Source organism: Salvelinus fontinalis, chromosome 9 (assembly GCF_029448725.1).
Source record: "Salvelinus fontinalis isolate EN_2023a chromosome 9, ASM2944872v1, whole genome shotgun sequence".
NCBI lineage: Eukaryota > Metazoa > Chordata > Actinopteri > Salmoniformes > Salmonidae > Salvelinus > Salvelinus fontinalis.
In genome coordinates this window covers 61,100,079-61,113,801 of record NC_074673.1, presented here as the reverse complement: position 1 = coordinate 61,113,801, position 13,723 = coordinate 61,100,079, and the positions used below count along the sequence as shown (strand labels likewise).

General features: G+C 44.8%; 1 protein-coding gene and 1 non-coding gene across 7 annotated transcripts in view; both read left to right on the top strand.

Annotated features, from left to right (window-relative positions):
- Positions 1–13,723, top strand: part of LOC129862908 (la-related protein 1-like) — a 94,595-nt gene that overhangs the window by 61,825 nt on the left and 19,047 nt on the right. For 4 of the 6 annotated variants that reach the window (XM_055935004.1, XM_055935003.1, XM_055935002.1 and 1 more), the window contains 2 exons: positions 1,291–1,468; positions 9,727–9,923. In XM_055935004.1, the coding sequence (XP_055790979.1) occupies positions 1,291–1,468; positions 9,727–9,923 (375 nt within the window). Of the gene's footprint in view, positions 1–1,290; positions 1,469–5,634; positions 7,189–9,726; positions 9,924–13,723 lie in introns of those variants that run through there. The other 2 variants (XM_055935001.1, XM_055935007.1) reach the window with 2 other exon arrangements.
- Positions 9,955–10,046, top strand: LOC129863051 (small nucleolar RNA SNORA49). Its single transcript, XR_008760916.1, has one exon. It is a non-coding gene; the product is annotated as a small nucleolar RNA SNORA49 (small nucleolar RNA).

The following is a 13,723-nucleotide window of genomic DNA, read 5'->3' as shown; positions in this document are numbered from 1 at the left end:
CCACCTTTCTGGGGTTTCCGATGCCATCTGCTGGTACTAAGAGTCAAGTTAGCCTGACTTGTAGCCTCCATCCGTCCTGCCTGAGGCAATCCCATCCCACTCACCCGCTTCTTTCCCGATCAGATTCCATCACGAGCACCATCATTGTGGGCAGCTCGATTGCGAGATTTTGCTACATTCTGTGGAACGACCAGGAACCCGTATCATGATATCAACTCCCCCCTGCCCATGGTTCTGACAAACTACTCCAATATTGACACCATCAACACTCAAATGTTTTAATGACCTCCGCTTTAGGCGATTTGAGGAACTTAGGGAGGACTAAGTTCTCGGGTGGACTAAGTTCTCGCGAGCACAGGGAAGTGAATAATTATCTCTGGCCCCCTCCCGTGCTATCGAAGGGGTTCGGAAAATTTTCAGCCGACTCGTTGCCCTAAACGAGAATCTGAGGAAACTTTGCAAAGACAGGAATGTCTCTTCTGTGTGAACTTTGATTGGCTGTGGGTGCAACCAGCACTTTCTAAAAGAGGGGATTCACCCTAACCGCAGGGGTTCCAGAATTATATCCAGCAACATTATGAACTGTTTTAGAGACTAATGGACAGGGTCTGGTAGTTCTTCAGTCCTCACTATAAGCAACACAGGACTTGGAAAGCATGTCAACTCACTTAGAAATGGCACTATGGTTATTGTGAGTAACTGAATTGATGTTCCTTCTGCTAACTGTCTTCTAGTGAGTTTATACAAAATGTCTTCTCCTACCAGAAAACGATTTTCAAAGTTAATAATTTGGTTATTCCTTTCGTTGCCTCAAGGCTGATGCCCCAGGGGCCGAGTGGCCCACACTCATTGAATATGGCGATTTTAAATGTTAGGTTTTACTAGTGATTGCTCTTTCTTGTGAATTTGGGGAGTTTCTCCCATTCTTCTCCGCAGATCCTCTCAAGTTCTGTCATGTTGGATGGGGAGCGTTACTGCACAGCTATTTTCGGGTCATTATGGCGTATTGTGTGTTTGATCAATTTTATAATAAGGCTGTAACGTAACAAAATGTGGAAAAAGTCAAAGGGTCTCAATACTTTCCAAAGGCACTGTAAATAAAGCTTTATTTGATGATGGGATGTTAATTGCTTAAGGATCTCTGGAACAACACCTGTGGAACCACCTGCTTTCAATATACTTTATGTACCTCATTTACACAAGTGTTTCCTTTATTTTGACCGTTGCATGTAGATGCATACTATTTAATTGTGTTTCATACCCTCAACACTTTTTAAAATCTACCCGTAGTCTTTGAAGGACAGCAAAGAGGTGGAAATCATTGACATGAAGATCCGTCGGAAGGTGGAGCCTGAGAAGTGGCCACTTCCTGGTCTGTCCATGGGACCGGACCACAACCAGGTGGACCTGACCCAGCTCATCCACTGCCCCGAGTTCGTGCCCCGGCAGATGCCCACTAAGCAGACAGGTATAGTAGCTATACCCGCTAGCCAGCCTCACACTATACCACTGATAGTGAATCTGCATAGCTAAGTCTCTATCAAAACGGTACACTGCCGTGAAAGTTGTTGTCCTATTTCTAATTTTCTCTATTTTTGCATATTTCTGACACTGAATGTAATCAGATCTTCAACCAAAACATAAAATTTTGTAAAGTTAAACCGAGTGAGCAAAATAACACAAAATGTTGATACTTATTTCATTTATTTATAGTGCCTTTACAGCTTGAATTCTAAAATGATTAAATACATTTTCTTTCTCACCCATCTACAAACAATACACCATAATGACAAAGTGAACATGTTTTTAGACATTTTTGCAAGTTTTATTGAAAATGATATACAGAAATGTCTCATTCACATAAGTATTCACATCCCTGAGTCAATACATGTTAGACTCACCTATGGCAGCGATTTCAGCTGTCAGTCTTTCTGGGTACGTCCCTAAGAGCTTTGTAAACCTGGATTGTACAATATTTGCACATTTTTATTAATTCTTCCAGCTCTGTCAAGTTGATCATTGGTAGTTGATTTAGGTCAAAACTGTGACTCGATTAGCAACGCCAATGTATATTTGTTTTAGGTTATTTTCCTGCTGGAAGGTGAACTTTGTTTCCCTTTGTCTGTTGGAAAGCAGACTAAACCAAGTTTTCCTCTAGGATTTGGCCTCTGCTTCGCTTTATTGCTTTTCTTTTTTCCCCAAAACACTCCCTAGTCCTTGCCGATGACAAGCATATCCCCAACATGATGCAGCCGCAACCATGCTTGGAAATATGAAGAGTGGTACTCAGTGATGTGCTGTGTTGGATTTGCCCCAAACATAACACTAAGGGGTGTTCAGGGCATGAAGTAAATTTCTTTCCCACATTTTTTTTTAGTTTACCTTAAGTGCCTTATTGCAAACAGTATGCATGTTTTGTAAGAAATATAATTATGTACAGGCGTCCTTCTTTTCACTCTGTCATTTAGGTTAGTGTTGTGGAGTAACTACAATGTTGCTGATCCATCCTTAGTTTTCTCCTATCACAGCCATTAAACTCTAACTTTTAAAGTCAACATTGCGCTTTCTTTCCTTTCCGGCAACTGAGTTAGGAAGGACGCCTGTAACTTTTGTAGTGACTGCGTACACCATCAAAGTGATACACCAAAGTGTAATTAATAACTTCACCTTGCTCAAAGGGATATTCAATGTCTGCTTTTTTTGTACCCATCTACCAAATAGGTGCACTTATTTGCGAGGCGTTCGAAAACATCCCTGGTCTTTGTGGTTGAATCTGTGTTTGAAATTCACTGCTCCACTGAGGGACCTTTACAATTATCTGTATGTGTGGGGTACAGAGATGAGGTAGTCATTCAAAAATAATGTTATACACCATTATTGCTCACAGAGGCCATGTAACTTGTTAAGCACATTTTTACTCCTGAACTTATTCAGGCTGGCCTTGTCAATAAGTATTCAACCCGTTTTAAGAAATTTCAGCTTTTCATTTTTCATTCATTAGTAAAAAAAAAAATTTTTTTAACACAATTCCACTGACATGATGGGGTGTTGTGTGTAGTCCAGTGACACAAAATCTGGATTTGATAGCTCTTAAATTCAGGCTGGAACACGGCAAAATGTGTGAAAAGAAAGTGAATACTTTCTGAAGGCACTGTAGTTAACAAACGTATGCAACGCCCCTGCGTGAAAAAGTAATTACCCCTTACACTCAATAACTGGTTGTGCCACCTTTAGCTGCAATGACTGCAACCAAATGCTTCCTGTAGTTGTTGATCAGTCTCTTAACATCCCACTCTTCCATGCAGAACTGCTTTAACTCAGCAACGTTTGTCGGTTTTCGAGCACGGACTGCTCGTTTCAGATCCTGCCACATCTCAATCGGGTCTCGACTTTGACTAAGCCATTCCAGAACTTTACCATTGTTTGTTTTCAGCCATTCTCATGTAGACTTGCTTGTGCGTTCTGGATCTTTGTCTTGCAGCATGACCCAGCTGTGCTTCAAGTCGCGTACGAATTGCCTGACATTCTCCGTTAAAACGTTCTAATACAGAACAGAATTCATGGTTCCTTCAATGACGGCAAGTCATCCTGGTCCTGAGGCAGCGAAGCATCCCCAATCTGTCACACTACTACCACCACCACGCTTGACCGTTGTTACGATGTTCTTACTGTGGGATGCAGTATTTGGTTTTCACCAGACATAACGGGGACCCATGTCGTCCAAAAAAGTTGACTTAAGTTTTGCCAAAAAGCACCTGGATGATCATCAAGACTCCTGGAAGAATTAGTCAAAATGTGAACTTTATGGACGATCAGGAGGCTGGAAAGATTAGGCATGGGGGCTCTCAGATCCTCAAAGTTCTTCAACTACACCATTTGATAGTGTCTTGACTAGCTACATCACCGCTTGGTACGGCAACTGCAAGGCACCCGTCCCAAGGCGCTACAGAGGGTGGTGAGTATGGCCCAGTACATCACTGGGGTCGAGCACCCTGCCATCCAGGACATCTATACCAGGGGGTGTCTGAGGAAGACCCAAAATATTGTCAGACTCCAGCCACCCAAGCCATGGACTTTTCTCGATGCTACCGCACGGCAAGCAGTACCAGTCTGGAACCAACAGGACCCTGAACAGCTTCTACCCCCAAGCCATAAGACTGCTAAACAAGGCTGCTAAATAGCTAATCAAATTGCTACCCGGAATACCTGCATTTACCCTTTTTTTTTCAACTAACTGTCTTGCGCTGACTCTATCCACACCCTCTAGACTCTACCCGCACACATATACTTACACTGACACCCCAACACGCGCACACACACACACACACACACACACTATATATACAAAAGTATGTCGACACCCCTTCAAAATAGTGGATTCATCATTTCAGGCACACCCATTGCTGACAGGTGTACAAAATCGAGTACACAGCCATGCAATCTCCATAGACAAATGTTGGCGGTAGAATGGCCTCACTGAAGAGCTCAGTGACTTTCAATGTGGCACCATCATAGGATGCCACCTTTCCATCAAGTCAGTTCGTAAAATGGCTGCCCTGGTCAACTGTAAGTGCTGTTATTGTGAAGTGGAAACGTCTAGGCGCAACAACGGCTCAGCCGCGAAGTGGTAGGCCACACAAGCTCACAGAACGGGACCGTTGTGTGCTGTAGGGTGTACATCCTTATCATTTATCGCCCTCCAGGTTCCCTTGGAGAGTTCATCAATGAGCTTGATGCCTTGATAAGCTCCTTTCCTGAGGACGGCTCACCTCTCACAGTTCTGGGTGACTTTAACCTCCCCATGTCTACCTTTGACTCATTCCTCTCTGCCTCCTTCTTTCCACTCCTCTCCTCTTTTGACCTCACCCTCTCACCTTCCCCCCCTACTCACAAGGCAGGCAATACGCTTGACCTCATCTTTACTAGATGCTGTTCTTCCACTAACCTCATTGCAACTCCCCTCCAAGTCTCCGACCACTACCTTGTATCCTTTTCCCTCTCGCTCTCATCCAACACTTCCCACACTGCCCCTACTCGGATGGTATCGCGCCGTCCCAACCTCCGCTCTCTCTCCCCCGCTACTCTCTCCTCTTCCATCCTATCATCTCTTCCCTCTGCCCAAACCTTCTCCAACCTATCTCCTGATTCTGCCTCCTCAACCCTCCTCTCCTCCCTTTCTGCATCCTTTGACTCTCTATGTCCCCTATCCTCCAGGCCGGCTCGGTCCTCCCCTCCCGCTCCGTGGCTCGACGACTCATTGCGAGCTCACAGAACAGGGCTCCGGGCAGCCGAGCGGAAATGGAGGAAAACTCGCCTCCCTGCGGACCTGGCATCCTTTCACTCCCTCCTCTCTACATTTTCCTCTTCTGTCTCTGCTGCTAAAGCCACTTTCTACCACTCTAAATTCCAAGCATCTGCCTCTAACCCTAGGAAGCTCTTTGCCACCTTCTCCTCCCTCCTGAATCCTCCTCCCCCTCCCCCCCCCCTCCTCCCTCTCTGCAGACGACTTCGTCAACCATTTTGAAAAGAAGGTCGACGACATCCGATCCTCGTTTGCTAAGTCAAACGACACCGCTGGTTCTGCTCACACTGCCCAACCCTGTGCTTTGACCTCTTTCTCCCCTCTCTCTCCAGATGAAATCTCGCGTCTTGTGACGGCCGGCCGCCCAACAACCTGCCCGCTTGACCCTATCCCCTCCTCTCTTCTCCAGACCATTTCCGGAGACCTTCTACCTTACCTCACCTCGCTCATCAACTCATCCCTGACCGCTGGCTACGTCCCTTCCGTCTTCAAGAGAGCGAGAGTTGCACCCCTTCTGAAAAAACCTACACTCGATCCCTCCGATCTCAACAACTACAGACCAGTATCCCTTCTTTCTTTTCTCTCCAAAACTCTTGAACGTGCCGTCCTTGGCCAGCTCTCCTGCTATCTCTCTCAGAATGACCTTCTTGATCCAAATCAGTCAGGTTTCAAGACTAGTCACTCAACTGAGACTGCTCTTCTCTGTATCACGGAGGCGCTCCGCACTGCTAAAGCTAACTCTCTCTCCTCTGCTCTCATCCTTCTAGACCTATCGGCTGCCTTCGATACTGTGAACCATCAGATCCTCCTCTCCACCCTCTCCGAGTTGGGCATCTCCGGCGCGGCCCACGCTTGGATTGCGTCCTACCTGACAGGTCGCTCCTACCAGGTGGCGTGGCGAGAATCTGTCTCCTCACCACGCGCTCTCACCACTGGTGTCCCCCAGGGCTCTGTTCTAGGCCCTCTCCTATTCTCGCTATACACCAAGTCACTTGGCTCTGTCATAACCTCACATGGTCTCTCCTATCATTGCTATGCAGACGACACACAATTAATCTTCTCCTTTCCCCCTTCTGATGACCAGGTGGCGAATCGCATCTCTGCATGTTTGGCAGACATATCAGTGTGGATGACGGATCACCACCTCAAGCTGAACCTCGGCAAGACGGAGCTGCTCTTCCTCCCGGGGAAGGACTGTCCGTTCCATGATCTCGCCATCACGGTTGACAACTCCATTGTGTCCTCCTCCCAGAGCGCTAAGAACCTTGGCGTGATCCTGGACAACACCCTGTCGTTCTCCACCAACATCAAGGCGGTGGCCCGTTCCTGTAGGTTCATGCTCTACAACATCCGCAGAGTACGACCCTGCCTCACACAGGAAGCGGCGCAGGTCCTAATCCAGGCACTTGTCATCTCCCGTCTGGATTACTGCAACTCGCTGTTGGCTGGGCTCCCTGCCTGTGCCATTAAACCCCTACAACTCATCCAGAACGCCGCAGCCCGTCTGGTGTTCAACCTTCCCAAGTTCTCTCACGTCACCCCGCTCCTCCGCTCTCTCCACTGGCTTCCAGTTGAAGCTCGCATCCGCTACAAGACCATGGTGCTTGCCTACGGAGCTGTGAGGGGAACGGCACCTCAGTACCTTCAGGCTCTGATCAGGCCCTACACCCAAACAAGGGCACTGCGTTCATCCACCTCTGGCCTGCTCGCCTCCCTACCACTGAGGAAGTACAGTTCCTGCTCAGCCCAGTCAAAACTGTTCGCTGCTCTGGCACCCCAATGGTGGAACAAACTCCCTCACGACGCCAGGACAGCGGAGTCAATCACCACCTTCCGGAGACACCTGAAACCCCACCTCTTCAAGGAATACCTAGGATAAAGCAATCCTTCTGCCCCCCCCCCCCCCCCCCTTAAAATGATCTAGATGCACTATTGTAAAGTGGCTGTTCCACTGGATGTCATAAGGTGAATGCACCAATTTGTAAGTCGCTCTGGATAAGAGCGTCTGCTAAATGACTTAAATGTAATGTATAGATCGTCTGTCCTCAGTTGCAACACTCACTACCAAGTTTCAAACCGTCTCTGGAAGCAACGGCCGCACAAGAACTGTTCGTCAGAAGCTTCATGAAATGGGTTTTCATGGCCGAGCAGCCGCACACAAGCATAAGATCACCATGTGCAATGCCAAGTGTATGCTGGAGTGGCATAAAGCTTGCCACCATTGGACTCTGGAGCAGTGGAAATGCGTTCTCTGGAGTGATGAATCACGCTTCACCATCTGGCAGTCCGACAAACAAATCTGGGTTTTGCGGATGCCAGGAGAACGCTACCTGCCTGAATGCGTAATGCCAACTGTAAAGTTTGGTGGAGGAGGAATAATGGCCTGGGGCTGTTTCATGGTTCGGTCTAGGCCCCTTAGTTACAGTAAAGGGAAATCTTCGGAAAGTATTCTGACCCCTTGGCTTTTTCCACATTGTGTTACGTTACAGCCTTATTCTAAAATGTTATATATTTTTCTCATCAATCTACACACAATACCCCATAATGACAAAGCGAGAACAAATGTTTTAAACATAAAAAAAACAGGTACCTTATTTGCATAAGTATTCAGACCCTTTGCCATGAGACTCAAAATTGAGCTCAGGTGTATCCTCTTATCATTGATCATCCTTGATGTTTCTACAACTTGATTGGAGTCCACCTGTGGTAAATTCAATTGATTGGACATGATTTGGAAAGGCACTCACCTGTCTACACTACCGGTCAAAGTTTTAACACCTACTCATTCAAGGATTTTTCATAATTCTTTTACTATTTTCTACATTGTAGAATAATAGTAGAACATAAACTATGAAATTACACATATGGAGTCATGTTGTAACCCCAAAAAAAGTGTTGAACAAATAGTGAACCTGATGGTTACTCGTGACAGAGCTCCAGAGTTCCTCTTTGGAGATGGGAGAAGCTTCCAGAAGGTCAACCATCTCTGTAGCACTCCACCAATTGGGCCTTTATGGTGGAGTGGCCAGACGGAAGCCACCACTCAGTAAAAGGCACATGACAGCCCGCTTGGAGTTTGCCAAAAGGCACCTAAAGGACTCTGACCATGAGAAACAAGATTCTCTGTTTTGATGAAACCAAGATTGAACTCTTTGGGCTGAATGCCAAGTGCCACGTCTGGTGGAAACCAGGCACCGCTCATCACCATCCCTACGGTGAAGCATGGTGGTGGCAGCATCATGCTGTGGGGATCTTTTTCAGTGGCAGGGACGGAGAGACTAGGCGACATTGAGGGAAAGATGAACAGAGCAAAGTACAGACAAATCCTTGATGAAAACCTGCTCCAGAGCGCTCATGACTTCAGATTGGGGTGATGGTTCATCTTCCAACAGGACAACAACCCTAAGCATACAGCCAAGACCATGCAGGAGTGGCTTCGAGACAAGCCTCTGAATGTCCTTGAGTGGCCCAGCCAGAGCTCGGACTTGAACCTAAACCTGCAGAGAAGAATGTGAGAAACTTATCTAATACAGGTGTGCCGCGCTTGTAGTGTCATACCCAAGAAGACTCGATGCTCTAATCGCTGCCAAAGGTGCTTCAACAAAGTACAGAGTAAACGATTTGAATACTTATGTTAATGTGGTATTTCAGTTTTTTTATTTGAATATATTTGCAAAATAATCTAAACCTGTTTTTGCTTTGTCGTTATGGGGTATTGTGTGTAGATTGAAGAGGGGGGGGGAAACAATTTAATCAATTTTAGAATAAGGCTGTAACGTAACAAAATGTGAAAAGTGAAGGGGTCTGAATACTTTCCGAATGCACTGTAGCTACCTCAACTACCTCGTAGCCCTGCACATAACCTTGTTGTTATTACTCGTTACTGTTGTTCAGTGAATTTTGATATGCTCAAGGAATGATTTCAATCGCAGAAAGATCCCTGTACTCCGCCAGCCACAGTCACCATCTACGCGCTAGTTTCTCGCTATCCACTGACATCACAACGCTCAGGTGAAGGCTAAATGCTTCCGTACGTTGGCTCAGTTGGAGCAGAACCCAGACACTTGTTCCCTAAGGACCGAGGTATACAGTGTAATACTGTGAGGTGTAAAACCATTGGATAAAAGGGCTTATTTCTTACTGCTTCTCTGTGAGTACACTGATTCAGTCAAGTGCTCTCCTGCTTTGTGTCTAATAGACAATGATTCGTAAACACTTATTTAATCAGGTAGGACTGGTAGGTAGTTCAAGGGGTATGAGTGGTAGCTTATGACTGCATCCCAAGCGCACACTATAAACGAAATAGGGTGCCATTTGAGACACAATGATTGAAAGGTAGCTGATATAGTGAGCTTACTCTCTCTAGTCCACTCTGTAGGCTTGTCTAGTCTCGTGCTTACCTATAGAGTCAATCTAATCGACAGAGTCTGCTCCAGGGTCTCCCCGGTCCTCCACGCCGACCAGGGGCATGACCAGGGCCTCCATGCAGCCCAAGGTGGAGCAGGACGTGTCCAACCTGAAGAGCATGCCCAAGGGACTGTCGGCCAGCCTGCCCGACCTCGACTCTGAGTCCTGGATCGAGGTGAAGAAGAGACCCAAGCCGTCCCCGGCCAGAACCAAGGTGAGTGGAGTTGACCTGATTGTCTATTGGCCTTCCTCTCCCTTAATCCAGTCACTCTATGTCCAGTTGAGTGGTCTGGCAATGAAAGAGGATACAGCGTAATGGCTTTCACCTCAGAACATTATCCTACATGATACCTGTAAAAAAAAAAAAAAAAAAAAAAAAATTTTTAAAAACTCTTTAACAAAGATGAATGTCGGTTCTATTTGATTAGGGCCATATAAAATCTGTCATTTTTGTTGTTGTTGCCTAATTCACTTATGTTTTTCCCAAATTCCATTTTCTCAGTTTTGTTTTTCAAGCTTTTGTATTTTTTACGTTGGAATTAACGGGAATATATGGTAATTAATGTTAATAGCATTTTAAATGGATATATTTATCATATGGAAACAGAAACCTTTTACCTTTATCGTAAGTAGACAAATTGCAAATGATTAAATCCTTCCAATCGAAATAAAACAATTTAGTTACAAATTGAACTTTAATTAAATTAGTTGATTCTTCACATGGGATGATTTTGCTGAACAACAAAAGGGAATATATAATGATCCCCCATGATCCATCGCATCTCCATATAGAAACTAAAGCTTTGGTCGTCTTCCTCTCAGGCTTCCATGTCTTCTCCCTGGACCTCCTCAATGTCCACCTCTTGAACATCAGACTCTGAGGCCTCATCTTCACTGTCCCTTTCCAACCTTGTTGAGGATGGCTTGGTGTCAGGCTCAAAAAGCCTCAAATTTGCCCGGATGGCCACCAATTTTTCAACCCTTGTATTGGTCAGCCTGTTGCGTGCTTTGGTGTGTGTGTTCCCAAACAAGGATCAATTGCGCTCTGAGGAGGCTGATGTTGGTGGGATTTGGAGGGTGATGGAGTCAACAGGGGAAAGAGCCTCAGATCCACAAAGTCCCTTCTACCAGGTGGCTGATGAGATATGTTGGCACGACTGCCATATTGCATCTCTATCCCAAAGCCCTTGCTTGTAAGTCCACTTCGTCAGACTGCCAAGAACCTTGCCCTCATCCAGGCCAAGGTGGCGAGACACGGTAGTGATGACACCATAGGCCTTGTTGATCTCTGCACCTGACAGGATGCTCTTGCCAGCATACTTGGGGTCCAACATGTACGCTGTGGCGTGTATGGGCTTCAGGCAGAAGTCTTCACGCTTTTTGATATATTTCAGAACTGCAGTTTTCTCTGCTTGGAGCAACAGTGAAGTGGGCAGGGCAGTATGGATGTCTTCTCTTACATCTGCAAGCAGTCTGAAAATCAGACAGGATGGTATTGTCTCCCTCAATCCGTGCAATGGCTACTGCTATAGGTTTCAGGAGTTTCAGGCTGCTTAACACTCTCTCCCAAAATACATCATCCAGGAGGGTTCTCTTGATGGGCCTATCCATATCGGCAGACTGTGATATGGCCACTTCTTGGAGAGACTCCTTCCAGGACACTGTCAAACATGATGACAACACCACCCCAACGGGTTGTTGCTGGGCAGCTTTAATCTGGTGCTTTTTATTTTTCTCACTTTGCTGCTTTAACTTGATGACCCTTCACATACCTAACCATTTCCTTGGCTCTCTTGTAGAGTGTATCCATTGTTTTCAGTGCCATTATGTCCTTGAGGAGCAGATTCAATGCATGAGCAGCACAGCCAATGGGTGTGATGTGAGGGTAGGACTCTACTTTAGACCAAGCAGTCTTCATGTTCGCAGCATTGTCTGTCACCAGTGGAAATACCTTCTGTGGTCCAAGGTCATTGATGACTGCCTTCAGCTCATCTGCAATGTAGAGAACGTTGTCTGTCCTCTTGAAGAATACTGGTTAATTATTCCTTGCCCACGAACATTCGACCACCCATCAGAGATGATTGCAATAGTCTTTCTCTTTGATTTGCTTGATCTTCACTTGAACTCTGTTGAACTCTGCATCCAGCAAATGAGTAAATAAATCATGTCTGGTTGGAGGGGTGTATGCTGGGCAAAGAACATTCAGAAATCTCTTCCAATACACATTGCCTGTGAGCATCAGAGGTGAATCAGTTGCATACACAGCTCGAGCAAGACATTCATCAGCATTTCTCTGACTATGTTCCTCCATTGAGTCAAAAAAGCGTCTGATTCCAGGAGGACCATGAGCTGTTGCTATCGATAAGGTGTCTGATTCATAATTTTCACCTCGAATAGAACTAGAGGGACTTTTGTCAGAGGTTGCTTGTTGTGAGAGCTGAGGGAACTTTACGCACTTGGCCAAGATGATTCTGCATCTCTGTTGCATTCTTCACATGATTTGGCACTGTATTTGCAAATGTACACAGCTTTTCCTTCAACATTTGCTGCAGTGAAATGTATCCACACATCAAATAGTGCCCGTGGCATTTTCCTGTAAAGATTAGAAAAAAAATTGTAAAAGAAAACAAACAAATACAATTCCATGTACAGATAAATAGTTAAGCAGTTAGATTAAACAACTCCTTTGTAATATAAATGTTTTAAAATGAAACATGTATAGAAACAGGTGAATTAACACTCCTCAGTTAGTAGGCTCAAACAAGCAAAAACTAACTAGCAGAAATTGTTTAAACACACTTTGCTGTTGGCTACTATTTACTAGATAACAAAAAACAAAAAATCATCTGTCATATAAAATATATTCACCCCAGCCAGTAGTGTAATCAAAACTTACCAGAAAGCATGTCGTCCTTGGCTCGGACAGTGTAGTAGTGTGGGCTCAGTAGCATCTCATTAGTGTGCAAGATCTTGAGAATGCACTGCATTTGTGATGGAAGAATGCACTGTGCATGCAGATGGTTGCAATTCCATTGAATTGGGGATAGTTTAACCAAAATATGCCACAAGACCTAGAATTGCATTGTGTATCCCACAAAAAAGGGTTCACTGTTATAAGCTAACTTTAAAAAAATATATATTTAATCAAAATTCCTTGGCTTTAACTTCCCATGGAAAAATATCAGAAATTTACCGGAAAGTTTCGGAACCATTGCACCCCTATGTGTGGGGGATTGTTCTCAAAATTACACCTTTTTTTAATAGAAAAACAACTAAATGTAATGTGTTAAAGCTGCAATATGTAACTTTTTTGATGACATCAAATTCACATGGAAAGGTGTGTTATAGATCTGTCATTCTCATCGAAAACAAGTAACAAGTTTTGTGTGCGCTATTTCTATGCTTCCCGTTCTTAAGTTTTGATTTTGTGTCTTTTAATTTCGGTTTGTACACCAGCTTCAAACAGCTGAAAATACAACATTTTTGGTTATGGAAAATATCTTTCACAGTGGTTTAGATGGTACTATGAATCTCTACAATATAAAAATTGTAGAGTCTGAAATCTATTAGAATTTTTGCAACCAGAAAATAGCAGAGCAGTTTCTGAATAGTGCAGCTTTAAGTCCACAGCAATGCCTAAAGCCACATCAGGTGACCACTTTTAAGGTCTGGGAAAAATCTAAGACATTTTTATTTTTTGGTGTAGATACCCTTTAATTAAAGTGCTCACCAGCCAGGGATTTGTTTGATTAGGTGTTTTTGTAGTGCACATGCAATTGCAGAGCTTGCTAAACAAATCGCCACTGGTAATCATGATCTAATTCTGCCAGGTATTAGGCATAGACCAAAGCGTTTGTTCAAAGTAGTGCACTACATAGGGAATAGGTTGCCATTTGGGGTATGTTCAATATGTTGCTGTTCACCACCAGTCCATTCCCCCTGCCTGTGGTGTTATCTATTCATCCTCTCACCAGCACCCTCTTCATGGTGTCCCTGCCTGTATACCGTATGACT